This window comes from Nicotiana sylvestris, chromosome 1 (assembly GCF_000393655.2).
Source record: "Nicotiana sylvestris chromosome 1, ASM39365v2, whole genome shotgun sequence".
NCBI lineage: Eukaryota > Viridiplantae > Streptophyta > Magnoliopsida > Solanales > Solanaceae > Nicotiana > Nicotiana sylvestris.
The window spans coordinates 72,989,569-73,017,435 of NC_091057.1; the positions used below are offsets into that span (position 1 = coordinate 72,989,569).

General features: G+C 41.7%; 2 protein-coding genes across 2 annotated transcripts; both read right to left on the reverse strand.

Moving 5' to 3' along the window:
* Positions 1-18,422: 18,422 nt before the first annotated feature.
* On the reverse strand, positions 18,423-19,058 carry LOC138871285 (uncharacterized). Its single transcript, XM_070149163.1, has one exon. The coding sequence runs from the start codon at positions 19,056-19,058 to the stop codon at positions 18,423-18,425; it is 636 nt and encodes a 211-aa protein (XP_070005264.1).
* Positions 19,059-19,376: 318 nt separating this feature from the next.
* LOC138871293 (uncharacterized) lies at positions 19,377-24,187 on the reverse strand. The gene is made up of 2 exons (XM_070149169.1): positions 24,166-24,187; positions 19,377-20,053 (listed from the first exon to the last, which is right to left on the reverse strand). The coding sequence occupies exons 1-2, from the start codon at positions 24,185-24,187 to the stop codon at positions 19,377-19,379; spliced, it is 699 nt and encodes a 232-aa protein (XP_070005270.1).
* Positions 24,188-27,867: the final 3,680 nt, after the last annotated feature.

Consider the following 27,867-nt stretch of genomic DNA (forward strand, 5'->3'; position numbering starts at 1 on the left):
TGATTAGAAATCTTTAATTAAGCATTGGAATTGGATTGTTTAGCGTCTATTGATGTTATTAAGTCGATTATGTCTAGATACGATTGATTTGGAGCAAAATTCAAAAGGGAAAGCAGTGTTTGAGGCTTGAGTTGGCAGTAGAAGTTCGAAAGTGTTTGGTCTAACCTTAGCTTGAGGGATTAGGAGTTGTTTCCTATTTGATACTTGTTTCTTGTTGAGTACGATATATAGGCATGGTGATGAGTATATATACGTTGGTGTCGAGCATGACCGTGAGTCTTGAATTACAATTTAATATGTTCTTAAATAATACTACGGATGCTTTAATTGATGATTCTCGGTATTGAGCAAGGATTAAGATTGTTCTCGTGGAAATTACTTATGATTGAGTATTTGTGTTAGCTGAGATGGTTAGATGTTGGAATAAGATTGGTTATAGATGGTTCTCCCTTGCCGGGACGTATTTATTTTAACGGTCGAATCCCTTGCCGAGATAGTATAGTTCCTTGTTGATCCCTTGCCCGGACTCTTGGTATGATTGTTGTTAAATGTATAGATATGGGACGGGTTGCATGCCGCAACAATATTATATTTGATCAGGTTGTACGGCGCAACAATGTTATATTGGATCGGGTTGCATGCCGCAACAATGATATAAATGGATCGGGTTGCACGCCGCAAAAATGATATGAATGGATCGGGTTGCACTCCGCAACAATGATATAAATGGATCGGGTTGTGCATCGCAACAATGTTAGATTGGATCGGGTTGCACGCCGCAATAGTGTTAAATGATAGGCATCGGGTTGCACGCCGCAACAGTATTATTATTGTTTCGTTGTAGATCTTGAATTATTCTCTTATTTTTCTCTAAATTTTCTGCTGAATTTGATATTTCCCTCGCGGCATGCACCCCCTCCAATCTTTAATTTCTTATTTCTGTTTTATTTTCCGTTGTATATTACATAACTGCACAAGTTTATTTAGGGTCTAGTCTTAGCCTCGTCACTACTTCGCCAGGGTTTGGCCAGGAACTTACTAGCACATGGGGTCGGTTGTGATGATGATACACTCTGCACTATGTGCAGATCCCGGAGCAGCTTTTGGACCATAGCATATAGGTGGCTGCCTTCAGTCCAGCTAGAGATCCCGATGTCACAACCCAAACTGGAGGGCCATGACTAGAACCCGACCATACTTGCCGAGCACCAACGTACATTTAATCTAACCTTCATTATTATCTTTTAGGGATGCCGAGATCAATATAAATGGTAGACCTGGATCATGGACAACCAGCAATAAAATATGACAGCATGAACATACATAGTAGGGGATGACCAGACAATCAAGAAACTACATATAAGGTATGAGCTACCACGCTACCATGAAAGACTATATAGAAAAAACCAGCCGATAAGGCATACCAAACTATACATGAGTCGACACTTGTCTATGAGCCTCTAAATGAACATAAGTGCTGCAACATAGCTGGAACAGGGCCCCGACATACCCATAATGTCTATAACAAAAATGCATACCAAGATAAAGGCAATTCCGGAGAAGGGATCACGGTAATCACCGCTGAACTGGACAGCCTACTGTGGTGGGGGAGCTGCACCTGCCTGTCTATCAGGACCTGCAGCACGACATGCAGCATCCACAAATAAAAGGACGTCAGTACGAATAAAGTACTGAGTATGTAAGGCAGGGAACCATAAATACGATCAGTAATGTAAGCAAGGATAAATAATATACAACCTATAACATCTTAGTACCTCTGAGGGCTACTGACATGAAATGCATGATACATATGTATAAATACATAAACCTTTAAAACATTCGCCTCTGTGGGCATCATCATCATCATCATATCGTACCCGACCATAATAAGCTCGGTAAAAAACGTACCCGGCTATCATAAAGCTCGGTAGAATCGTACCCGGCCACGTGGAGCTCGGTAAAACCCAACTGATCAGTGGTTGCACAATAGGTGTCGTACCCGGCCAACTATAGCGTGGCTCGGTAGAATAAAATAGATACATATATATAATGCATGCTCAACTCATGGAATCACATTTTTAACCTTTCGGAGTGACGTACGGTCGGTATCCTCTGTACATGTTATTAGGACTAACTCTTCACTATGAACCTTATAAGAATCAGGAAGTACCAACAACACTGATACCATAAGAATAAGAGAAGCAACATTAACATCAATCGTTCCATCAGAGGGAAAACAATGTAAGTACTGCTAGCTTCTAAGAGTAGAGAATTTTAGAAGCTCGTTAATTACATTATGTATAATCAGAGTTGTGCAAAAGAAGGAAAGAGATAGCCTCACATCTCTTGTATATACTGCCCCAATCTCAAGCTATGCAATTGTCAGAACTCCTTAGTCTACAATAAGAGAAACGATACTATCGTTATCATTTAAGTGTCATAACTATTATGTATCGACCACAACCTATTTTACGATGCCTACCCTATATATATGACTTCACACCATTCAAAAAAGTCACCAAACAGCCCAAACAACATCAATAATAAACATATTGAGCCTCCTAAAATAGTCCACGCACAGCCTAAACACTCCATACATACGACGACCACCGTAGTCGTGTCAAACGACCCGGAAATGTTACGAATAACTATCATCCCACAACCCTACATATATATGGTGTTTCTACACACCCTTCCTCCTCAAAAACTCCACAAAACAGTAGTAAAATGCGCAGCCCAACAACAACGCAAAACAGTCCACAAAATAATAACATTACTACCAAGCCTTTCGATATATATTTCACAAGTTCTAGCTTCAATGGCTTAGCCGCAACTTGGATAATATTAAATACATATAGAGTAAGAGGTTACTTACCTTTATACAGAAATAACAACTCCAATTTGACCTTAAATTTCCATGAAATATCCCTCCAATGCTGCCACAACAACAAAAAAGCGAAACTAGCGATCAATTAGTGTTTTTCGGCACTAGAATCACTTTAGAAGGATTGAATCACCTAGGATTGATATTAAGAACATGAGGGAGTATTTACAGAACATAAAACCTTTAAAAAAACCTCCCACATGAGCTGGAACGACACAAAAATGAGCAACAACAAGAAGATCAAGAGACTTACTAGCGCCACGAAATTCCCGACACTTGATTTGTGTTGTTTGCCCTTTTTGGGTCTTGAATCTTGAGAGAACCTTGATAGGATGTTCCTAGGGTTCTAAGGTCTGAAAATAGTGAGAAGAAAGACTTAAAACGGGTTGGAGGCATCCTATATAGGTCCAAATATCTTAAACCGCCTTAGTGGGCCCCATAGAGAGGTGCTTGGCGCAGTCTCACGAAAATGCAAATATCTCTCAACTCCGAGATTGTATCGATGAACAGTTTAATGATTTGGAAACTAGACTCATAGATATTTAATTTGGTTGGTAGATAACCCCGTAATTTCTTGTAAATTAGGAGAAAAGTTTAGAAACATTTGACCTAATGTTTAAGTAAAATTATGAACCTAAGTTGAGACAACTTTTGTCGACTTTTGTTTCATAACTCGTTTGACTTCAAAACTTATGATACGGATATTATATGATTAAAATACCTTAATACATGACCTCTTGAGTGTATAAGCACCGCTATATTTACCTTAAAAAACGAGTTACAACATCTTTGATTCATTTAACTTCTAATACTTTCTAATCACCCTTATACACTCTTGTATCACTTAAGACCAATAGGATTGACTTCTTATCATCTCAAAGATAATTCATTGTTGGATTTATGTTAACTAATATATGGCATGAACTAACACATGTGGATATGGGTTGTAACACCCTCCCCCTTAGGAACATTCGTCCTCGAATGTAAGGGTTCATGGGGAGTTTAAATCATCGTGGATTCCAATGGAAATTTCTGATCAATTTTCCCCTATAAAATGGTCACTAGAAAAACTTGCAAGCAATTAAGCCCAACATATGGCTTCACAAGGCTACACAAAGCATTATGCATATTTACATTATCTACATATCACCATTTTGTATTAAGGAGGAGTATTCTTAAATTATTGCTTACCTCATAGAGCCGTTTCACCTTCCAATGTATCATGTCTTCCACAAACATCCTTGTTATCTTCATTCTGGAATAGGTAAGGGTATTTAGACTTCATCTCCTTTTCTGCTTCCCATGTCATTTCTTCCATATTTTTGTTCCTCCACAGTACTTTGACGGAAGCTACATCTTTTGTTCTCAGCTTGCGGACTTGTCGATCTAATATCGCCACTAGCACTTCTTTATATGTTAGGTCCTCTGTAACTTGTACAGTTTTGATAGGGACAACTCGAGAAGGGTCTCCAATACATTTCCTCAACATAGATACATGGAATACCGGGTGGACAAATTTCAATTCGGATGGCAATTCTAACTCATAAGCAACCTGTCCAATCCGTCGAAGAATTTTATATGGCCCGATATACCTTGGACTCAGCTTAACTTTCTTCCCAAAACGCATAATACCCTTCATTGGTGAGATCCTCAGGAAAACCCAATCACCAACCTCAAACTCCAGATCACGACGTCGGACATCGGAATAAGATTTTTGCCTGCTTTGTGCCGTCCTCAATCGCTCCTGTATCACTTTCACCTTCTCAATAACTTGGTGAATCAAATCTGGCCCATATAATTCTGTTTCACCAACTTCGAACCATCCAACTAGTGATCTACATCTTCTCCTGTATAGTGCCTTGTGTGGGGCCATTTTAATACTGGAATGGTAGCTATTATTGTAGGCGAATTCTATGAGTGGAAGATGGTCATCCCAATTTCCCTTAAAATATAGAACACATGCTCGTAGAATATCTTCCAGTGTCTGAATGGTACGTTCAGGCTGTCCGTCAGTCTGCGGATGAAATGCAGTGTTGAGATTCACTTGTGTGCCTAAACCCTTCTGAAAAGACCTCCAAAAGTTAGCTGTAAATTGAGCTCCTCGGTCTGATATAATAGATACCGGCACACCATGAAGCCTAACAATCTCCTTGATATACAACTTCGCATAATCTTCAGCCGTGTAAGTTGTCTTAACTGGCAGAAAATGGGCACATTTTGTAAGTCGATCAATTATCACCCAGATGGAGTCAAACTTATGATAAGAGCGAGGTAATCCAATAATGAAGTCCATATTAATCACCTCCCATTTCCAGGTCGGAATCTCTATATTCTGAAGCAATCCACCGGGTTTCTGATGTTCTATCTTTACTTGTTGACAATTGGGACACTGGGCTACAAATTCTGCAATAGACTTCTTCATGTTATCCCACCAATACTGCTCCTTGACATCATGATACATCTTTGTCGAGCCGGGATGGATGGAATATCGGGATTGATGAATCTCATTCATAATCTTCTCTCGCAACCCTGCCACATTAGGCACACATAATCGGCCCTGGTATCTCAGTGCCCCATCTCTTCCGATCTCAAAAGCCATACTTTTACACTGCTGAATGCTCTCTCTTAATCGTACTAAGATAGGATCTTCATATTGTCGTGCTTTTACCTCGGCTACCAAAGATGATTCTGATGTATTCTGTACAGTAACACCTCCGTCATCAGAGTCTAACAATCTGATTCTCATATTGGCTAGCTGATGAAGCTCTTTAATCAACCCCCATCTACCTGCCTCAATATGTACTAAGCTTCCCATTGATTTACGGCTGAGAGCATCTGCCACAACATTGGCTTTACCGGGATGATACAATATCTCGACGTCGTAGTCTTTCAATAATTCAAGCCACCTACGCTGCCTCAAATTCAACTCTTTCTGCTTGAAGATGTATTGTAAACTCTTGTGATCTGTGTAGATGTCAACATGGACGCCGTATAAGTAGTGCCGCCATATCTTCAAAGCATATATTACTGCAGCCAATTCCAAATCATGGGTTGGATAATTCTTTTCATGCTTCTTCAATTGTCTTGATGCATAAGCAATCACATTCCCACGCTGCATCAATACGCACCCCAAACCTATACCTGAGGCATCACAATATACCACATAACCTTCTGTTCCTTCAGGAAGAGTGAGCACTGGTGCAGATGTCAATCGATTCTTCAGCTCCTGAAAACTACGTTCACAAGTGTCAGACCACTGGAATTTGGTAGCTTTTTGTGTTAACTTAGTCAATGGTGATGATATAGAGGAAAATCCTTCTACAAACCGCCTATAATATCCTGCTAGCCCTAGGAAGCTGCGGACTTCTGATGGTGTTGTAGGTCTCGGCCAATTCTTTACTGCATCGATCTTCTGAGTGTCGACACTAATACCCTCATCAGATATCACATGGCCAAGGAATGCTACTGAGTTCAGCCAGAATTCACATTTGGAGAGCTTAGCATATAACTTACGATCCTGAAGCGTCTGTAATACTATCCGCAAGTGGCCCGCATGTTCCGCCTCCGAACGAGAATACACTAGAATGTCATCAATGAATACAATCACGAACACATCAAGATAGGGCCTGAATATAGTATTCATGAGATCCATAAAAGCTGCTGGGGCATTTGTTAGCCCGAACGACATCACCAAGAACTCAAAGTGCCCATATCTTGTCCGGAAGGCCGTCTTTGGAATATCCTTCTCCCTAACCCTCACCTGATGATACCCTGAACGTAAATCAATCTTAGAGAAATACTTGGCACCCTGGAGTTGGTCAAACAGGTCATCAATTCTTGGAAGTGGATACTTGTTCTTTATAGTAGACTTATTCCGCACGAATAGGACTGGCGCACCCCAAGGTGAGGTGCTAGGCCTAATGAAGCCCTTATCCAGCAAGTCCTTCAACTGCACCTTCAACTCTCGCAACTCTGTCGGGGCCATTCTGTATGGAGGGATAGAGATCGGTTGAGTGTTAGGCAACACATCAATGCTAAACTCAATCTCCCTTTTAGGAGGAAGGCCTGGGAGTTCATCTGGGAAAACATCTAGAAATTTGTTGACCACGGGGATTGATTGTAGAGTAGGCAGCTTCGCCTCCGCATCCCTAATGTGAACGAGATGGTAAATGTAACCTTTTGAAATCATTTTCCTTGACTTAAGATAGGAAATAAACCTACCTTTCGATGTAGCAATGTTCCCTTTCCATTCAATGACGGGTTCACCCGGAAATTGGAACCTAACCATCTTCGTACGACAGTCAACATTTGCATAGCATGAGGCCAACCAGTCCATTCCCATTATCACATCAAAATCAACCATTTCTAACTCAAATAAATTTGCCGAGGTTTGACGACTACAAATCATCACAGTGCAACCTCTATATACCCTTCTAGCAATCACAGAATCTCCTATCGGAGTAGATACCGCAAGGGGTTTACTTATCAATTCAGGTTCAATGCCAAACTTATTAGCCACAAAGGGTGTAACATATGATAATGTAGATCCCGGATCAATCAGCGCATATACATCATAAGAAAACACAGATATAATACCTGTAACAACATCTGGAGACGACTCGAGATCCTGTCGACCTACTAGAGCATAGGTTCGATTTTGAGCACCACTCGAACTCGGCACTGCACCTCTACCCCTACCACGACCTGTCGACTGCTGAAAACCCCGTGCTGGAGGTCGAACTGATGAGGAAGAACCAGACACAGATCCAGTCGGCTGAGCCATACCATCACCTCCTCTATTAGGACAATCCCGCATCATATGGCCAGGCTGCCCGCACGAATAGCATGCATCAGAACCTCGACGACACAGTCCAAAGTGGGCCTTGCCGCACTGATCACAATGTGGTGTTGGGGGTCTCATCTGACTAGTATCCCTGTGATGTTGCGAGCCAGATGCCCGCGAACTCTGACCTGGACCAGAATAGGATCGATCATATCGAGGCCTCTGAAACTGTGGAGGAGTAATGGCTACTGGTGGCACCGAACTCCTCAAAAAGTGTGGCCTGACGCTGCCTCTGAAGTCATCAGAATACCCTGCAAATCTCGCCCTCTTATGCTGGCCCCTATCCTGCTCCCTAACTGCCCTCCGCTGGCACTTACGATCCTCTAGGGTATGGGCATAAGCTTGAATACGGGAAATATCCATGCCCTCCACCAAGGAGGCTGTCGTACACTCATTTATCAGATGTGGTCCCAACCCATTCACGAACATATGCACCCTATCACTAATCTCAGCCACCATGTGGGGAGCATACCTTGCCAAAGAATCAAACTGCATACTGTACTCCCACACACTCATATTACCTTGTCTAAGTTTCAAGAACTTATCAGCTCTAGCTCGTCGTATCTCAACTGGCAAGTAGTGACGAAGAAAGGCCTCAGAAAATCCTTCCACACAGCTGGAGGGGCGTTTGGACCCTTGGATCTCTCCCAACTATCATACCAGAGAACCGCTAAATCCCGTAGCCGATAAGAAGCCAACTCTACTACCTCTGTATCACTAACATGCATAACCCGAAGTGTACGATGAACCTGGTCAATAAAAGTCTGCGGGTCCTCCTTGGGGTCTGATCCGGTAAACACTGGAGGGTCTAAATTAATAAAATCACGAACTCTCGTACTAACTGGTTTCTCAGCAATACCTGTATTCTGCCTCTGAGCCTGAGCAACTACCAAGCAAGTCAATAACTACAAAGCACTCCACATATCCTGGTCTGTAGTGCCAGACAGAGGAACTGGAGGTGCTGGGTGCCTCCTAATATCCTCTGGAAGAGACGGGGTAGATGAGGTATGAGATGACATCTCACTCTGAGCCTCACTTTAGCCTGCTCTGGCTTGGGGCACCTGACTGGTACCCTCTCCCACAGCTTTATCAAGCCGTCTACTAATTGTTTTCTTCCTAGTCGAAGGCATCTCTGAAAGAAAACAAGGTGAATATTAGAGACAAACACTTACGACTCAACTAAACATGTAGCCTCCTGATTATAAATGTGGCGCGCTACACATCCATAATCAAGACTCTACTAAACATGGCTCATAGACAATCCATAGGATAGACTTGCTCTGATACCAAGTTTGTCACGACCCAAACTGGAGGGCCATGACTAGCACCCGACCATACTTGCCGAGCACCAACGTACATTTCATCTAACTTTCATTATTATCTTTTAGGGCTGACGCGATCAATATAAATGGTAGACTTGGATCATGGACAACCAGCAATAAAATATGACGGCATGAACATACATAGCAGGGGATGACCATACAATAAAGAAACTACATATAAGGTATGAGCTATCACGCTACCATAAAAGACTATATAACAAAAACCAGCCGACAATGCATACCAAACTATACATGAGTCGACATTTGTCTATGAGCCTCTAAATAAACATAAGTACTGCAACATATCCGGAACAGGGCCCCGACATACCCATAATGTCTATAACAAAAATGCATACCAAGATCAAGGCAAGTCCGGAGAAGGGATCTCGCCAATCACCGCTGAACTGGACAGCCTACTGTGGTGGGGGAGCTGCACCTGCCTGTCTATCAGGACCTGCAGCACGACATGCAGCGTCCATAAATAAAAGGACGTCAGTATGAATAAAGTACTGAGTATGTAAGGCAGGGAACCATAAATACGATCAGTAATGTAAGCAAGGATAGAGAATATACAACCTGTAACATCTTAGTACCTCTGAGGGCTACTTACATGAAATGCATGATACATATGTATAAATACATAAACCTTTAAAGCATTCGCCTCTGTGGGCATCATCATCATCATATCGTACCCGGCCATAATAGGCTCGGTAGAATCGTACCCGGCCACGTGGAGCTCGGTAAAACCCAACTGATCAGTGGTTGCACAATAGGTGCCGTACCCGGCCAACTATAGCGTGGCTCGGTAGAGTAAAATAGATACATATATATAATGCATGCTCGACTCATGGAATCACATTCTAAACCTTTCGGAGTGACGTAAGGTCGGTATCCTCTGTACACGTTATTAGGACTAACTCTTCACTATGAACCTTATAAGAATCAGGAAGTACCAACAACATTGATAACATAAGAATAAGAGAAGCAACATTAACATCAATCGTTCCATAAGAGGGAAAACAATGTAAGTACTGCTAGCTTCTAAGAGTAGAGTATCTTGGAAGCTCGTTCATTACATTATGTACAATCGGAGTCGTGCAAAAGAAGGAAAGGGATAGCCTCACATACCTTGTATATACTGCCCCAATCTCAAGCTATGCAATTGTCAAAACTCCTTAGTCTACAATAAGAGAAACGATACTATCGTTATCATTTAAGCGTCATAACTATTATGTATCGACCACAACCTATTTTACGATGAAACGGACAGCACCTCCCCTATATATATGACCTCACACCATTCAAAACAGTCACCAAACAGCCCAAACAACATCAATAATAAACATATTGAGCCTCCCAAAATAGTCCACACACAGCCTAATCACTCCATACATACGACGACCACCGTAGTCGTGTCAAACAACCTGGAAATGTTACGAATAACTATCAGCCCATAACCCTACATATATATGGTGTTTCTCCACACCCTTCCTCCTCCAAAACTCCACAAGATAGTAGTAAAATACGCAGCCCAACAACAACGCAAAACAGTCCACAAAACAATAACATTACTACCAAGCCTTTCGATATATATCTCACAAGTTCTAGCTTCAATGGCTTAGCCGCAACTTGGATAATCTTAAATACATATAGAGTAAGAGGTTCCTTACCTTTATACAGAAATAACAACTCCAATTTGACCTTAAATTTCCATGAAATATCCCTCCAATGCTGCCACAACAACAAAAAAGCGAAACTAGCGATCAATTAGTGTTTTTCGGCACTAGAATCACTTTAGAAGGCTTGAAATCACCTAGGATTGATATTAAGAACATGAGGGAGTATTTACAGAACATAAACCCTTTAAAACAACCTCCCACACGAGCTGGAACGACACAAAAATGAGCAACAACAAGAAGAACAAGAGACTTACTAGCGCCACGGAATTCCCGACACTTGATTTGTGTTGTTTGCCCTTTTTTTGGGTCTTGAATCTTGAGAGAACCTTGAGAGGATGTTCCTAGGGTTCTAAGGTCTGAAAATAGTGAGAAGAAATGACTTAAAACGGGTTGGAGGCATCCTATATAGGTCCAAATATCTTAAACCGCCTTAGTGGGCCCCATAGAGAGGTGCTTGGCGCAGTCTCACGAAAATGCGAATATCTCTCTACTCCTAGATCGTATCGATGAATGGTTTAATGCGTTGGAAACTAGACTCATATATACTTAATTTGGTTGGTAGATCACCCCGTAATTCCTTGTAAATTAGGAGAAAAGTTTAGAAAAATTTGACCTAATGTTTAAGTAAAATTATGAACCTAAGTTGAGACAACTTTTGTCGACTTTTGTTTCATAACTCGTTTGACTTCAAGACTTATGATATGGATATTATATGATTAAAATACCTTAATAAATTACCTATTGAGTATATTAAGCACTGTTAGATTTACCTGAAAATACGAGTTACAACATCCTTGATTCATTTAACTTCTAATACTTGTTAATCACCCTTATACACTCTTGTATCACTTAAGACTAATAGGATTGAATTCTTATCATCTCAAAGATAATTCATTCTTGGATTTATGCTAACTAATATATGGCATGAACTAACACATGTGGATATGGGTTGTAACACCCGAGGTAGTCCTGCAGGCGTCCGCAGGCCCGACGTTCTCTTCTATTTCAATATGTGTTCTGTTTTCACTTGTATTCGAGACAGATTGTATTTCCTTTTCAGACTCTTGTATGTAGTACTCATAGACGGTCCATGATAATGTGACTTTAGATTCCGGGTAGAGGGGTATATTGGCATTGTAGTACTGGCTTTGGTTATTTTTATCTGTTTAAGTCTTACGTTTGTTCTATTTATCGTTAATATTCCATGTTGATTGCCTGTTAATCTGAATTGTTAAAAAGTACTAAACGTTGAAAGAGTTAGTGATTCTTTGTTGCGAGGCTTCCCTAGCTTCCACGAGTAGGCACCATTACGACTCCCGAATGTGGGAATTCCGGGTCGTGACAATTTCACTCATTTATACATGTGCATCGACCTATGACCGGATGGCGTTATATACGTGTGTATATGTAAATATATGTATATGGGGTATGGGAAAATTTTATGGCATTATATATTCACCACCACCTTATCAGCTGGTATATGTTGATGATGTTGCCCGTAGTGGACGAGACGATATGATAGGATGCCCTCAGTGGTTTGATGATATTATGAACACCCATACCTACATGACACGACATTTATACGCATGTGCATGACATTATAAATGTTTCAGAATTTACAAAGTTATTCAGATTTAAGTATGTGTTTCTTTATTCCATGTTTCATATATGTATTTTACGTACTAATTTTCATGTTTTACATACTCAATACATTTTTTGTACTGACGCCCTATGTCACGGGGCCTACGTTTCATTCCCGCAGGTGCAGGTAGGCAAGTTGACGGTCCTCTTTCTTAGGATCCTTGATCAGCGAGAGTTGGTGTGCTCCACTTGATCCGGAGCTGCTTTTGATTTTGGTACAATACGTTTGTGTGTGTGTGTGTATAAATATATATGTAATGCCCTAACCTCAAGAGGCGCGACCGGCGCTCAGTCGAGTGATCCCAACTGAGCAAGCTTTATCAAACACTACTTGCCCAACTCAATACGAATAATGAAATCATGCTTCCATTTATTTAAACAAGGGAAGATAGGACATCCCATATTACTAGTTCATTTTAAATCACCACATTGACCCGTAAATGAGCTCCGAGATTCTGTACATTTATACTTTAGAGAAACGGGAGTTAGCATTACAACATAGTTAGTACACCCATCCAACATCCGCACATGACCCACACATATGTCTACGGAGGCTCTAAGGATACAAAAGATAAATGTGACAACGCCGGCAACAAGGCCCCGGCTATACCTCAAAAGTGAAGATCCACAATAAAAAGAGGTGCAATATGGCCCCTTGAAGGAGGAAGGGGATCACCATGTTCTTGAGAAGAAGGATGCTCCGCTACACACGATCGGCACTATCCGCATTGGAGCCACCTACATTCATTTAAAAATGTAGCGCCCCCAACAAAATGGACATTAGTACAATGGAATAGTACTAGTATGTATAACTAAACTCCATTTAGTTAGAAAGAACTATACAAGAATAGGAATTCACAAGTACACAAATATAACTCAAACTTCGAACGATTAACACATTATGAATCAAAAGAATTGTACAACTTTCACATCGTTTTTCCATAGCTTTTAGTTTGGGGCATTCCATACTATTCGTCATTTGTTTCCAATACCACCGCTATCTTGAGCGGAGTCCGATCTCGACCCGATCGGCTAGGTTGCCTCATTCGAGACATCCACTCCAATCACAATCTCGTTTTCCTATTTTTCCGGAATTTATTCACAATACCACCACTATCTTAAGCGGAGTCCGATCTCGGCCCGATCGGCTAGGATGCCTTGCCAAGGCATTGTTCCCTTCTCAGTAATCATTTCATTTCACATATATCATTTCATAGGAACTTGGGGCCACCACTTATCACATCATTCATGGCACTAGGCCGCATTTTACATTATTCCCAATTCCAATATTAGCTTTGCCATTTTGGAAATAATGTGCACACAAGAGCAACTTTAAATTGTAAGCATGGATATGACTTCAGATAGATAGCACAACATATTCAGCCGCAATCTCGAATTAGGGTCTAAACATTTCAATATATAATTCATACCTTGCCCTTTTAAAGTTGTCAAGATAGCACGTTGATCATGTTGAGACACATTTTTCACACATAAGGTTACAACACCAATTCATGTAAAATTACAAGCAATGCAACAATTCAACTTTAATCTTACCATGTTCATACAATCACCGATTATGCTCAATTTCTAAAATACGGCGTTTTAGCCATACATACGTCAACCGAACTTTCCTTAATCCTATAACGTCCGGGATGTTCGCACTTCAATCTATTTAAGCAATATAGCACAATTTAACTCATAATCAATAAAAGATCATAATCTAAGCTCTGTTGAGCATTTTACCGAGCAATTAGTGTTCATTAAGGACTTATGGTTCTTTTATGCAAGATTACACTAGCCCATTACCCATGCCTCTTTTTTTATAATTCCTCATACTCTTAAAGAACACATGCATGCAATGCAAACCCCCCTTACCCCCATGAATTGCCTCACTAATGACCCTTTGTAGCTATGTGTAAAAATGAGAGCTGAGGTGATGAAGCTTTACCTCTTGGGATGAGGGTTTAGGTCCCTCACTTGATTATATTCAATGATTTACCATAGATTCATGGAGTAATTTGATGGGAAGCACTTCCCCTCTCTTAGACCCTTCTCTCTATCTCTAAAAATGTCAGGAAATGGGCTCAAAATGAGCTATTGCACAGGATATAACGACAGGGGGTCGGGTTAAAAATGTAGAAAACTGGAGCCCTGACTCGGATCTGTGATCGCATTTGCGACCACAAAGCTAACATGCGGCAAGCATAATGGACCGCAAAAATGCTCCCCAAAACCTGAACACACTGGGTATGTGGCAGAAATGCGGTCTGCATACCCGTTCTGCGGTCGCATAATGCACCGCAAAACTGCCCCTTACAAAATCCTAAGGGGAAATATGCGATAACTATGCAGTCTGTATATTGGTTATGCGATCTCATACTCGACCGCATAGTCGACCTCAAATTTGACCAATATACTGACTCATTTTGCAGCGACTATGCAACCCGCATACCTGTTATGCAACCGCATTCTCGACCGTAGAATCACACTTTTTTGGAAAACATTATTTCTAGAATTTTTATGCATAGATCAGTCCAAAAAGGTCCGAACCGTGGCGAGAATTTTACGCATCTCTAACACATGATCCTAATTGCCACTACGAGCTTTTGGGCTTAAAGTGGAAATTTTCAAGGGGCCGCACATCCTCCCCCACTTAAGATCATTTGTCCTCGAATGAGGATCAAGGTTGACTTATTAGGAGTCTTTGTATAATCTTCTGCTCTTTGCAACCTGAAACATATTCATACACCCCAAATTTAGCTAACTCCCTAAATTTTCGAAAATTTCACCAGAGTTTCCTTTGTATTTAGGCCTATCCACCTATTAGAGAGCCCCAAAAACATATCCTAACCGCATGTACACATTCCATAGACATAAGACATAACATAACTTGTATAATACAAACCATGGACGCATGGGCAACATATAACCGAAACAGGACAGTTTTACATAGATCAACCCAGAAGATAAGAGTTCATAAGAGCTAAATGCATAAAAGTTATTACATGACTATTCAAACAAATGTGGATACTTCTTTTTCGTCTAATCCTCGGCTTCCCAAGTGGCTTCCTCAACTTACTGGTTCTGCCATAACACTTTCACGGATGCAATTTCCTTATTTCTCAATTTCCGAACTTGCCTATCAAGAATGGCAACTGGAACTTCTTCACACGATAACTCTTTGTTAACCTCAATAGACTCAACTGGCACAATGGTGGATGGATCTCCCACTACCTTTCTCAACATAGATACATGGAAGACCGGATGCACTAATGACAACTCGGGTGGTAGCTCAAGCTTGTATGCCACCTGACCAATCCTCTGGATGATTTTATATGGTCCGACATACCTCGGACTCAATTTTCCTTTCTTCCCAAATCGCATGATACTCTTCATGGGGGAAACCTTCAAGAATACCCAATCATCTTCTTTGAACTCCAAGTCCCTACGACAGATGTCCGGATAACACTTTTGGAGACTCTGAGTAGTTTTCAACCTCTCCTTAATAATCTTGACTTTCTCCATGGCATGATACACTAGGTCCGGCCCTATTAATTTCGCTTCTCAGAGCTCGAACCACCCAATGGGGGACCTACATCTCCTACCATACAATGCCTCAAATGGTGCCATCTGAATAGTAGCGTGGAAGCTGTTGTTGTAAGCAAACTCTATGAGTGGCAAATGGTCATCCCAACTACCTTTGAAATCAAGAGCGCAAGCACGCAACATATCCTCAAGCGTCTGAATAGTCCACTCTACTTGCCCGTCAGTCTGGGGGTGAAAAGTTGTGCTAAGATTTACCTGTGTGCCCAAACAATGCTGAAACTTCTTCCAAACGTTGGTTGTGAATTGAGCCCCTCGATCGGAAATGATGGAGACTAGATTGCCATGCAACCTGACTATTTTTCTGATATACAACTGAGCATATTGTTTCGCTGTGTCAGTAGATTTAACTGATAAGAAATGCGTTGATTTTGTGAATCGATCCACGATCGCTCAAATTGAGTCGAACTTGCGCAGAGTGCACGGAAATCCTATCACAAAATCCATGTTAATCATCTCCCATTTCCACATTGGAATTTCTATGCTTTGAGCCAATCCACCGGGCCTTTGATGTTCGGCCTTCACTTGCTGACAATTCGGACATTTTGTCACAAAGTCTACCACATTCTTCTTCATGTTTTTCCACCAATAATTTCCTTGAGATCATGATACATTTTCGTAGAACCTGGATGCACGGAATACTTGGAAGTGTGAGCTTCTACCATGATCCTTTCCCGAAGACCTTCAATATCAGGAACACATAGGCGGTCTTGGTAACGTAGGGTACCATCATCCTTGCCAAGGGAACAAGTTGTGGTCTTGTGTTTGTGAATCCCCTCTCTCAGTTTTGCTATCAATGGATCATTGTATTGCTTTTCTTTTACCTTTGCCACCAACGATGATTCAGCCCTATTCTGCACAATTACCCCTCTTTCATTAGAGTCATTAAGGCGAACTCCTAAACAAGCCAACTGGTAAACCTCCCTGGCTAACGGCCTTTGATATGCCTGCAAATGAGCCAAACTTCCCATAGATTTTCGACTAAGAGCGTCTGCCACAACATTAGCCTTTCCCTGGTGATAGAGAATATCAATGTCATAATCCTTGAGTAACTCTAGCCATCTTCTTTGCCTCAGATTCAACTCCTTCTGCTTGAAAATATATTGAAGGCTCTTATGATTCGTAAACACATCTACATGGACCCCATACAAATAATGTCGCCAAAATTTTAGCGCAAACACCATTGTCGCTAGCTCTAAGTCATGGGTTGGATAGTTCTTTTTATGATTCTTGAGTTGCCTAGAAACATAGGCTATAACCTTTCCGTGTTGCATTAACACACACCCAAGTATGACTCTTGAAGCATCGCAATACACCACAAATACCTCTTTACCCTCTGGAAGGGTTACCACCGGTGCTGTTGTTAACCTTGACTTCAATTCTTGGAAACTATTTTCATAAGCATCGGACCATTGGAATTTAACTGCTTTCTGCGTCAATTTAGTCAATGGAGAGGCAAGAGTAGAAAACCCCTCCACAAACCTCATGTAGTACCCAGCTAATCCCAAGAAACAACGAATTTCAGTTGGAGTGATAGGTCTAGGCCAATTCTTCACTACTACAATCTTTTTAAGATCAACCATAATTCCTTCCCCGGAAACAACATGACCCAAGAACGCGACAGATTCAAGCCAAAATTCACATTTTGAAAATTTCGCATACAATTGATGTTGCTGAAGAGTCTGCAAAATTGCCCTGAGATGACCATCGTGGTCCTCCCGACTCCGGAAATACACAAGAATATCGTCAATGAACACTATCACAAAGGAGTCTAGAAAAGGCTTGAAGACTCGATTCATAAGATCCATGAAAGCTGTCGGGGCATTTGTTAGCCCAAAGGACATCACCATAAATTCGAAGTGGCTATACCGAGTTCTGAAAGTCGTCTTTGGAATATCTTATTCCCTTATCTTCAATTGATAATACCCGGACCACAAGTCAATCTTTGAGAAACACGTAGCACCTTGTAGTTGATCAAACAAGTCATCTATTCTTGGTAGAGGGTATTTATTTTTGATTCTGACTTTATTGAGCTGTCGGTAGTCAATACATATTCACAACGACCCATATTTCTTCCTTACAAAAAAGATCGGTGTGCCCCATGGTGACACACTCGGCCGGATAAAACTCTTTTCTAGCAAATCCTTCAATTGTTCCTTTAGCTCTTTCAGTTCTGTCGTTGCCATTCTGTAAGGTGGAATTGATATAGGCTGCGTGCCTGGCATCACATCGATACCAAAATCAATCTCCTTGTCTGGGGGAATCCCAGGGAGCTCATTTGGAAAGACATCTGGAAATTCATTCACAACTGGTACAGACTCAAGGCTAAGCACCTCTGCATCGGTGTCCGTAACCCGAACTAAATGATAGATACACCCCTTCTTGATCATCTTCGCGGCCTTAAGGTAGGAAATAAACTAACCTCTAGGCACTACATTATCTCCCTTTCATTAAACAACAGATTCATTGGGAAATTCAAGCCTCATGGTTCTAGTCCGACAATCAAGCTTGTCAAAACATGAATAAAGCCAATCCATTCCCATTATTACATCAAAATCTATCATTCCCAATTCAATAAGATCGGCCCTAGTATCCCTACCGCACACCGTGACAATACAACTTCTATAAATTCGAGTAGCCAAAATGGACTCACCAACAGGAGTAGACACCGAGAATGGTTCATGAAGTTGTTTTGGTTCTTTCCCGAATTCCATAACAACAAAAGGTGTAACATAGGACAAGGTGGAACCGGGGTCAATAAGTGCATACACATCATGAGATTGAACAGTCAGAATACCTGTAACAACATCTAGAGAAGCCTTTGCAGTCTGGCGGCCACTCATAGCATAGAACCAGTTGGGACCTCCTGAAATCTGCGCATCACCCCTAGCTGCACCTTGCCCTGCGGGTGCTGGGGTACCTCGAGCTGGAGAGGGGGCTGAAGATGTAGCAGGTTTTGGACTGGATGACTGAGCTATGCCCCTGCCCGCTCCCTGGCGAGATACACGACAATGTCTCTGAATATGACCCTTCATCCCACATCCGTAGCATATAGGTAACTCCAGATAGCAAATCCCTGAGTGCATTTTCCCGCACCTGGGGCACGGGGACCTCTGCTGCTGTTGGGACCTCTCTCCTAACCGACCCCGTTGATGGGATCACTTGTTGCCCTGACCGGGTCTGAAATGACTCCACTGTTGCTGGTCTGATGGCAGTGCACTAGCTGAAGACTGTGCAATAGACTGGGAAGGCCCTGATGATCCTCTCATGAAAGCTGGTCTTCCCCCTCTTAGTGCCTGTAGACCAGGCCTTTCTATTACTCTCTCTCTCTATTCTGTTCTTCAGTTTGCGATTCTTTGCGGCCTGAGTAAATGGCATCATCTTCCCATAATTCATGCCAGAATTCAGGCAGCTGTAGAAGCCTCATTAATAGTCAAAGGATTAAGGCCCTGAAAAAATCGACGCACCCTAGCCTCCATTGTGAGCAACATATGAATGGCATACTTGGACAAGCGAGCAAACTCCATGTGGTAATCCCACACAGTTTTGTTACCTTGCCTCAAATATTCAAACTCCGCTGCACGGGCTGCCCTTGTCTCTGTGGGAATGAAATGATCAATGAACGCATCAACAAACTTGCTCCACCTCGCCGGAGGGCGCCCCTCCTCTTGGGAATCCTCCCATAACTCAAACCATGAATAGGCCACCCCTTTCAGACGGTAGGCAGCTAACTCTACCCCCTTTGTCTCAGTCGCACTCATAACCCTGAGGGTTTTGTGCATCTCATCAATAAAATCTTGAGGGTCTTCTTCTGGATTGGCACCCGCAAACACTGGAGGGTCTAACTGAAGAAACTTGTTCACCCTGGAAATAGTAGAATTCCCTTGCTGGCTGGATGAACTGGGCGCAACATTTGACATATGAGGCTGAGAGGCCACTAGCTGGGTCAACATCTGAATGGCTCCCCTAATATCCCTATCAGAAATACAAGAACCTGAAGCTGAGGCTGGAGGCGGGGTAGAAGTATCAACGGGAGGGATAGTGGTACCCTCTGTAGGTGTAGGAACTGGGGTAGTCTGCTCTGGAATAGAAGAATCAGGCAGAGTGATAGCATAGTGGTACCCTCCTAGCCAATTCTCGCTTTCTTCTTAGGTTCCATTTACTGAAAGATAGAACAACACACTTAATTAGAGAGGGAAACAGTTTCACCGCACGATCCAGAAAATCAAGGAAGGGTGTTATTCCTAAATGCCACAAGTAGCCTCCAACTTATAGATGTGGTCGACTACACACCGATAAGGAGGACTCTACCAGACACGACTCCGAGACATCCTCGGACACTTTAAAACCTTAGAATCTGATACCAAGTTTGTCACGCCCCAACCTCAGGAGGCGCAATCGGTGCTCAGTCGAGTGTTCCCAACTGAGCAAGCCTTATCAAACACTACCTGCCCAACTCAATATGAATAATGAAACCATGCTTCCGTTTATTTAAACAAGGGAAGATAGTACATCCCAAATTACTAGTTCATTTTAAATCACCACATTAAACTGTAAATGAGTTCTGAGATTCCATACATTTATACTTTAGAGAAACGGGAGTTAGAATTACAACATAGTTAGTACACCCATCCAACACTAGCACACGACCCACACATATGTCTACTGAGCCTCTAAGGATACAAAAGATAAATGTGACAACGTCGGCAACAACGCCCGGGCTATACCTCAAAAGTGAAGGTCCACAACAAAAAGAGGTGCAATATGGCCCCTTGAAGGAGGAAGGGGCTCACCAAGTTCTTGAGAAGAAGGATGCTCCACTACACACGATCAGCACTATCCGCAATGGATCCACCTACATTCATTTAAAAATGTAGCGCCCTCGGCAAAAAGGACGTTAGTACCATAGAATAGTACTAGTATGTATAACTAAACTCCATCTATTTAGAAAAAAACTATAAAAGAATAGGAATTCACAAGTACATAAATATAACTCAAACTTCGAACGATTACCACATTTTCAATCAAAATAATTGTACAACTTTCACATCGTTTTTCCATAGCTTTTAGTTTAGGGCATTCCATACTATTCGTCATTTGATTCCAATACCACCGCTATCTTGAGCGGAGTCCGATCTCAACCCGATCTACTAGATTGCCTCGTTCGAAACATACACTCCAATCACAATCTCGTTTTCCTTTTTTCGGAATTTATTCACAATACCACCGCTATCTTGAGCGGAGTGCGATCTCGGCCCGATCGGCTAGGTCGCCTTGCCAAGGTGTTGTTCCCTTCTCAGTAATCATTTCATTTCACATATATCATTTCATAGGCACTTGGGGCTACCACTTATCACATCATTCTTGGCACTAGGCCGCATTTTACATTATTCCCAATTCCAATATTAGCTTTGCCATTTAGGACAGAAGGTGCACACAAGAGAAACTTTAAATTGTAAGAATGGATATGACTTCACATAGATAGCACAACATATTCAACCGCAATCTTGATTTAGGGTCTAAATATTTCAATACATAATTCTTACCTTTACCCTTTTTAAGTTGTCAAGATAGTATGTTGATCATGTTGAGACACATTTTTCACACATAAGGTTACAACACCAATTCATTTAAAATTACAAGCAATGCAACAATTCAATTTTAATCTTACCATGTTCATACAATCACCGATGAAGCATAATTTCTAAAACACGGGGTTTTATCCATACATACCTCAACCGAGCTTTCCTTAATCCTATAACGTTTTGGAATGTTCGTACTTCAATCTATTTAAGCAATATAGCACAATTTAAATCATAATCAAGAAAAGATCATAATCTAAGCTCTCTTGAGCATTTTACCGAGCTATTAGTGTTCATTAAGGCCTTATGGTTCTTTTATGCAAGATTACACTAGCCCATTACCCATGCCTCTTCTTTTATAATTCCTCATACTCTTCAAGTACACATGCATGCAATGCAAAACCCCTTACCCCCATGAATTACCTCACTAATGACCCTTAGTAGCTATGGGTAAAAATGAGAGTTGAAGTGATGAAGCCTTACCTCTTGGGATGAGGGTTTAGGTCCCTCACTTGATTATCTTCAATGATTTACCAAGGATTCATGGAGTAATTTGATGGGAAGCACTTCCCCTCTCTTAGACCCTTCTGTCTATCTCTAAAATTGTCAGGAAATTGGTTCAAAATGAGCTACTGCACATGATATAACGACAGGGGGTCGGGTTTAAAATTTAAAAAACTGGAGCCCCGACTCAGACCAAAGCTGACATGCGGCCCACATAATGGACCGCGAAAATTCTCCCCAAAAACTAAACACACTGTCTGGGTATGCGGTAGAAATGCGGTCTGCATACCCATTTTGTGGTCGCATAATGCACCGCAGAACTACCCCTTACAGAATCCCAAGGGGCAATATGCGACGACTATGCGGTCCGCATATTGGTTATGCGATCGCATACTCAACCGCATAGTCGACCTCAAATTTGACCAACACACTGACTCATTTTGCGGCGACTATGCGGCCCGCATACCTGTTATGCGGCCTCATTCTCGACCGTAGAATCGCACTTTTTTGGAATACATTATTTCTTTACTTTTTGTGCATAGATCAGTCCAAAAAGGTCTGAACCGTAGCGAGAATTTTATGCATTTCTAACATATGATCCTAATTGCCTCTACGAGCTTTCAGGCTTCGAGTGAGTGGAAATTTTCACGGGGCCTCACAATATATATATATATATATATGTATGTATGACGTGGCTAAGTCCCATCTTTGTACAATTATGTTTATATTAGAGTTCTGTGGACAGTATGTCTAGTTGGCCTTTAGTTTTGGATGTATAGTTGTCTATAGCAGCCTTGCCGGCTCACCCACTATATTCTGCTTGTATACATACATATGCCTTGTTGGGAGGTTTCCTTCATATATGTTATTTTCGTAATTCAACAGATGTTATTCAGATTCATATCTTAGATGGATGCTTAGGGGTGTTTGACAGGTAGGACTCAAGCACCCGTCGAAGCCCATCAGTTTGGGTCGTGACAAAAGTGGTATCAAAGCAGTTCTATCCTAGGGTTGTCTATAGACCGTGTCTAGTATAATCTTGTTTATTGGTGTGTTTTGCAGTACACTTATAGACAGGAGGCTACATGACATATAGGATGTTATCCTCTTTTTTTATCTCAGATCGTGCGATACAAGAATTCATATTCATAACGATATGTTATATTTCAGCAATGCCTCCAAAGAGTACGGCCACCCAGAAGGGAAAGTCTGTGGCTGGTGAGACTACTAGTCGAGCACCACGAGTAACCAGGGCTCAGGGAGAGTCTTATAGTGAGATTCCATCTCAGACTTCACAAACTCTACCCTTTTCGGAAGAATTTCGAGGGGCACCAGCTCCAACGCCTGCCCCTATACGTCCAGCTCCTCAGCCAAATGTATCGGGTTAGGAGATGAGAGATGTTATTCAGTTATTGGCCCGATTAGTAGCCACACAGGCTCGGCGTCAGGAAGTAGGTATTGGTCATATAGATAGGTACGCCAGTGCAAGGGTTCGTGACTTCATTAATTTAGACCCTCCAGTATTCATTGGAATATATCCAAACGAGGACCCTTAGGTATTTATTGATAGAGTGCAGAGGACGTTAAGAGTAATGAAGGCCACTGCGACTGAGTTAGTTGAGCTAGATTCCTATAGATCCCGAGATGTTATAGTTAATTGGCTTGAGTCTTGGGAATTGTCAAGAGGTAATGATGCCCCTCCAGCAGTATGGTAGGGCTTTACAGAAGCTTTTCTTCGTCATTATCTGCCACCAAATCTTAGACGGGCCAGAATTGATAGGTTCTTGACCCTTCGGCAGGGTAACATGAGTGTTTGGGAGTACAACCTTCACTTTGATTCGTTAGCTAAGTATGATCCCACTATTTTGTCTAATATGGTGGATCGGGTTCACCGGTTCATGATAGAATTAGAGCCTAACTTGCTTAACGATTGTATGTCGGTCTCACTTCAGCCAGACAAGGATATTTCTCGTATTCAGGCATACGCTCAGGGTGTAGAGGAGTGTAAACAGAAATAGAGGGCCAATCGTAACCATTATAGGGCCCAAAATAAGAGAACGATCTTTGGGTCCTTCTGTTGAGTTTTGAGGTGGTCAGGCAACAGTACCTGAGGTATCCAGCCTAGCCATCGGCTAGCGCACCCCTTCAATTTAGCGGTAAGAGATTCAACCATTCCACATATTTAAAGTCTGGTCAGAATTTCAGGGCCTTAGGTTCTCAGTATAGAGGTGAGTCAAATCAGATGAGGCCGCCCTTGCCACGATGTGCTCAATGTGGTAAACAACATAGCGGGTAGTGCCGTATAGGATTAGATGTTTGTTATACTTGTGGTTATCCGGGCCACGTTATGAGGGATTGTCCGATGAGAGGTGATGCAAGCATAACTCATCCATCGATATTTGTAGCTGGTTCGTCATCTTCAGTACGTCCCCCTAGGCAAGGTCCCCAAGCACTAGTGAGTCGTGGTAGAGTCAGAGGCGGAGCATCTAGCTCGAGCAACCCTCAAAATCGCATTTATTCATTGGCAGGACGACAGGACCAGGAGTCATCGCCTGATGTTGTTACAGGTATATTATCAGTCTCCTCATATGATATATATACATTGATTGACCCAGGTTCCACCTTATCATACGTTATTCTATTGGTTGCTAGTAAATTTGGAATAAAACCTGAATTGGTTAAACCCTTTGAGGTGTCTACACCTGTTGGGGACTCAGTCATAGCTAACTAAGTATATAGGGGTTGTATAATAGTACTTCATGGTCGACCTACCATAGCGAACCTAATCAAGTTGAATATGGTAGAATTTGATGTTATAATGGGTATGGATTGGTTGGCTTTCTGTCATGGCAACGTTGATTGTAGATCAAAGATAGTCCAATTTCAATTTCCATGGGAGCCTGTTTTGTGTGGAAAGGTAATCCGGCATCGCCGAGAGGAAGATTCATTTCCTATCTCAAGGCAAGGAAGATGATCAGAAAGGGCTGTATTTATCACTTAGCGCGGGTTCAGGATGTGGAAGTGAAGTCACCAACCATTCAGTCCATCCCTGTGGTGAATGAGTTTCTCGATGTTTTTCCTGATGAGCTTTCGGGTCTCCCGCCAGAGAGGGAAATTGAGTTTTCTATTGACCTACTACCAGATACTTACCCAATATATATTCCTCCCAAATTAATGGCCCCCGCAGAGCTAAAAGAGTTGTAAGAACAACTAAAAGACTTGCTTGAAAAAGGCTTTATCAGACCTAGTAAATCACCGTGAGGAGCACCTGTACTGTTTGTGAGAAAGAAAGATGGTTCCTTATGAATGTGTATTGATTATAAACAATTGAATAAGGTAACAATCAAGAATAAGTACCCGCTCCCGAGAATTGATGATTTATTTGATCAGTTGCAAGGTGCCAAGTATTTTTCAAATATAGACTTAAGGTCCAGGTACCATCAAGTAAGGGTTAAGGATGAAGATATTCCGAAGACAGCATTCAGGACTAGATATGGGCACTTTGAGTTTCGTGTTATGTCGTTCGGTCTGACTAATGCCCCCAACAATATTCATTGATTTGATGAACCGAGTGTTCAGGACTTTTTTATATCTGTTCGTAATTGTATTTATCAATGATATATTGGTGTATTCTCGTTCAGAGGCTGAGCATGCATATCATCGATGCATTGTGCTCAGAGTTCTATAAGAAGGGAAGCTGTACGCAAAATTTTCCAAATGTGAATTCTGGTTGAACTCTGTAGCTTTCCTTGGGAGAAGGCATCTGGATGGATACACAAAAGATTGAGGAAGTAAAGACTTGGCCTAGACCCACAACACCGACGGAGGTTCGTAGCTTTCTCGGTTTGGCAGGTTATTACAGGAGATTTGTGGAAGGATTTTCTTCCCTTTCAGCACCTTTAACAAAGTTGACCCAGAAGGGAGCAAAGTTTTAACGGACAAATGCTTGCGAACGAAGTTTCCTAGCCTTAAAGGATAGATTAACTTCAGCACTGGTTTTAACGCTCCCATAAGGGACCATTGGTTGTGTGATCTATTGTGACACTTCCGACGTTGGATTGGGTTGTGTGCTGATGCAGCATGGTAAGGTTGTAGCTTATGCTTCTAGACAACTAAGAAAGCACGAGAAGATCTACCTGACCCACGATTTCGAGTTAGCCGTGCTGATTCAAGCATTAAAGATGTGGAGGCACTACTTTATGGCATTCATGTTGACATCTATACGGATCATAAGAGCCTCCATTACATCTTCAAGCAAAAGGAATTGAATCTACATCAAAGGAGATGGTTGGAGCTACTTAAAGACTATGACGTTGATATTTTATACCATTCGGGAAAGGCGAACGTTGTAGCCGACGCCCTCAGCCGTAGATCTATGGGTAGCTTGCCCATGAGGTTTATCAGCCAGCTAGTCTTGGAGTTCGGTTACTGGACTCAGGTGATATTGGAATTACTCTTCAGGATACAACAACATCCTCTTTGGTAACTGAAGTAAAGGAACGCCAGTACGAGGATCCTGTGTTACTTAATTATAGTTATACCACCCTCCAGAAGGAGAAGACTCCATTTGAAATTACAGAAGATGGGGTCCTCAGATATCAAAGACGATTATACGTGCCTAATGTTGCAGGGCTGCGTCGGCAGGTTACAGGAGAAACTCACTATTCTCGTTATTCTATCCATCCAGGAGCGACAAAGATGTATCACGATATCAAGGAAGTTTATTGCTGGGATGGAATGAAAAAGGATATAGTAGAATTCGTTGCTTAGTGTCCTAACTGTCAGCAGGTTAAGATTTAGCATCAAAAACCCGGTGGATTATTGTAGGCTATGGAGATCCCAACTTGGAAATGAGAAGTAATTAATATCGACTTTATTATAGGCTTACCTCATACCCAACATAAGTTCGATTCGATATGGGTGATTGTTGATAGGCTTACAAAGTCAGCCCATTTTCTGCCCATTAAAACTACATATTTCTTAGAGGATTATGCAAGGCATTATATTAAAGAAATAGTACGATTGCATGGTGTCCCTGTATCTATTATCTCGGATAGAGGAGCTCAATTTACAACTAACTTTTTGATGTCCTTCCAAAAAGGATTGGGAACTCAAGTAAGTCTTAGTATAGCATTTCATCCCCAGACAAACGGACAGGTTGAGCATATTATTCAAACATTGGAGGATATGTTACGAGCTTGGGTAATAGACTTCTAAGGTAGCTGGGATAATCATCTGCCGCTTATAGAGTTCATGTATAATAATAGCTAATATTCCAGCATTCAAATGGCTCCATACGAAGCACTTTATGAAAGGAAGTATAGGTCACCTATAGGGTGGTTCGACGTTGGTGAATCTAAATTACATGGGCCATACCTGGTTCAGCAAGCCATAGAAAAAGTAAAGCTTATCCGGGATCAACTATTGACAGCTCAAAGTCGTTAGAAGTCATATTCTGACGTGCGGCGATGAGATTTAGAGTTCAGGGCTGATGATTGGGTATTCTTAAAGGTGTCACCTATGAAGGGTGTGATGAGGTTTGGCAAGAAAGTCAAACTTATCCCACATTATATTGGGCCTCATAGGATCAGTCGGAGAGTGGGCCAAGTAGCTTATGAGTTAGAATTGACCTAGAATTGGAGTCTGTCCATCGGATTTTTCACGTGTCTATGTTAAGGAAGTACACTAGCGATCATAGCTGAGTGGTGCCCACAGATGATGTATAGATTACAAAGACTTGTGATACGAGAAAATTTCGGTTGCCATCTTAGACCGACAAATCCACAAGCTTTGGAATAAGGAGGTAGCC

Coding starts and splice junctions, on each gene's coding strand:
- LOC138871285 (XM_070149163.1), bottom strand. CDS start 19,058: ATGCACTCAGGGATTTGCTATCTGGAGTTACCTATATGCTACGGATGT.
- LOC138871293 (XM_070149169.1), bottom strand. CDS start 24,187: ATGGCTAGGCTGGATACCTCAG. Junction 20,054..24,165: donor GGCTAGGCTGGATACCTCAG/GTACTGTTGCCT, acceptor CTTCTATTCCAG/AGCAGACTACCCCAGTTCCT.